General features: G+C 50.1%; 1 protein-coding gene across 1 annotated transcript; it reads right to left on the bottom strand.

Moving 5' to 3' along the window:
• Nucleotides 1-40: 40 nt before the first annotated feature.
• Nucleotides 41-2,258, bottom strand: LOC113942011 (butyrophilin subfamily 2 member A2-like; the record flags this gene model as incomplete). Its single annotated transcript, XM_027633144.1, has 3 exons — nt 41-189; nt 609-713; nt 1,713-2,258. Coding segments are annotated over 3 exons (728 nt in total), but the record flags the coding sequence as incomplete, so codon positions are not given.
• Nucleotides 2,259-2,417: the final 159 nt, after the last annotated feature.

Genomic DNA, 2,417 nt, shown 5'->3' with positions numbered 1-2,417 from the left:
AAGTAAAGCTTACCTATTTCTTTCTGCTGCTTTCCTGTGAAGAAAAGAAAGAAATGCAAAGAATTTAGAAACTCATCCCCTCCAATGAGCACTGATGGACCCCCAGCAGGAGTTACAGCCCCCCCAGGGCAGAAGGGCCACGGGGCCTGGACGTGCTGCAGCGCCTGCACGACCCAGTGGCCCCATCTCCTGCCAGGGAGAAAGAGAGGATTTCAGTTCCCTTTATTCCTCTGCATCATCTCCCATCAGAGGGATCTTTAGAAGGAAAGGAGGCCCTGCCAGGCCCCCCAGACTGCCAGGGATTCTTTGCAGGTCAAGGCCAATTCTTGCTCCATTTCTGTGCTGGGGCAGAGGAGCAGCTGATGCTGCTTTAATGCCAACTTCCTTCCTTGCCTTCTTCTGGGAGAACAAAGCTTTCTTTTCTTCTCTGACAAAAGTTATGGCAGTGGGTTTTTAAGTTCCCTGGCACCAAACACGTGCCTGAGACACCAGGACAAGACTCTGGTTCCATCCTGCTGTTTCTCAACCCCCTCATCCCTCAGGACTAGAGGTGGCTGAGTAGGATGGCTGCCCAGCCCCTTCCCCAGCCCCCATACCCAGGATGGTACCTTTAATTTTAAATAGACAAACAGTGATAATAAGGAGAGTAGCCACAGCAACCAGGACCACGCCCAGGGCAATCCTCCAAGGATGGGCATCTTGGAAAAAGGGATCTGAAAAATAAAATCCCCAAAGGGAGGTTACTGTGAAAGTAGCAATAGAAAGGAGATTATTTCTATTTCATACAAGGTCATTCCATCTGAATCCCATTGAGGGTGAAAACCAGACTGTGCTCCACAAATGAACAAAAAATGACATTTAAGAACATCCATGTTGGCAATTTTGCACCTGTCTGAGGTTGATGACATTTTGTTGCATTGTGGAGAACTTTTAAAAGGAAGATGGATTTCTAACCAAATCATTTCTGATTAAATCATGCTTTCTTCTCCTTTGGAAAAAACAAATATTATATCTCATTAGGCAACATGGGATCAGAAATAGGGTGACGTACACCAGGAGCACCACTGTAGTGCATAACAGCATCAGCAGGAGAAAGGTAATGGCTCCCCAAGGAAATAAAGCATCCAGGACTTGTTAATTTCTGGACTAGAAGAGGAGCAGGGTGGAGTTGGAAAGGACGTGCTGCTGCAGTGTCCTTTGGTAGATGGTTAATGCAGTTCATCATTGCATCTCTGCTCTGATATATTCCCAGCCCCAAACCGATCATCCAGTGAAAAAGGAGTTTTCTATGAGACAAGGGAAAATTAGAATTACATTCTATCCTTGCAGGTGCTAAAAGGAGACACAAGGATTTATTTCTCATTCTAAATAGGACAGGATTTCACAGCAGGGGAGACTAAGGGCACCTCTTTACTTCTCCTTTTTCATTTAGCTCCAGGGTTAGGAATGTGCTTCTTTCAGCCAGGTGTCTGTATAAACTCTGCCACAAGGGGGGTTGTACCTGTGCCCCCCTGAGCGGCTCCTGCAGACGGCCCCGGTGGGTTTTGGCAGCACTCCTGCACCAACGCTGCCGAAAGCCGCGGCCGTTTGCACAGGTGGGATGGAAATGGCCTTGACACGCTGAGCACGGGTCCTGCCAGGGGCCTGGGGGTGCTGTGCCCAGCACAGCTCCGTGGGCCCGTCGGCAGGGCCCTGCCCCATCCTCCACTCACCTGAGACGTAAAGGGCTGATCCCTGTCCTGGTGTGTGCGGGAGGTGCTGCACCGAGCAGGAGAGTTCCTGGTTCCCACCTCTGGTGAGGATGATGCTGCTCTCAGCTGCAAAGAGCCCATTCTTGTCCTGGGTAGCGTTTTCCGAGAGGGACGGGAGATGGCGCCCGTGGGGATCGTGCCACAGCACCCGGGGCCGTGGGTACCAGCCGGCAGAGCGACAGGCCACCCGGATCCCCCCGTGCTCGTAGCGCTCCAGCGCGATGAGCGGGGCAGAGCCGCTGGCTGCGGGCAAAGAGAGAGACCCCGGCTGACCCTGCGGGGTCCTGGATAGCAGGGGATAACCTGCTCGGGCTGTTTCTCTCCCTGACGTGGATAAACTGACAGAGACAAATCCCAGATTGTTTTTCAGACAAATGTCACCTGGGGTCAGGACATTTCTTGCAGTCTCTTTGATGTAGCAGAGAGATTTGCTCTGAAGGCCACTACTGCAGCAAAATAATCCACTGGCCTGGATATTAAAACATAAAAGCACCTGGATATTCTTCCCTTATTAGCCAATGACAGATTTTTTTTCTTACACCCACTTTTAAGAAGAAAACCATACCAAAAAACACTTCTGAAGGAGGAAGTATTTAATGAGCTCTTTATGACTGCTCAGTGGGCAATTTTACATCTCTGAGACATTCTTGATGTTTTACACCAAGG

Source organism: Corapipo altera, unplaced genomic scaffold (assembly GCF_003945725.1).
Source record: "Corapipo altera isolate COAL_440 unplaced genomic scaffold, ASM394572v1 61367, whole genome shotgun sequence".
Lineage (NCBI taxonomy): Eukaryota > Metazoa > Chordata > Aves > Passeriformes > Pipridae > Corapipo > Corapipo altera.
Note: the sequence above shows the minus strand (reverse complement) of the source record. Positions and strands in the feature narration are given on the sequence as shown.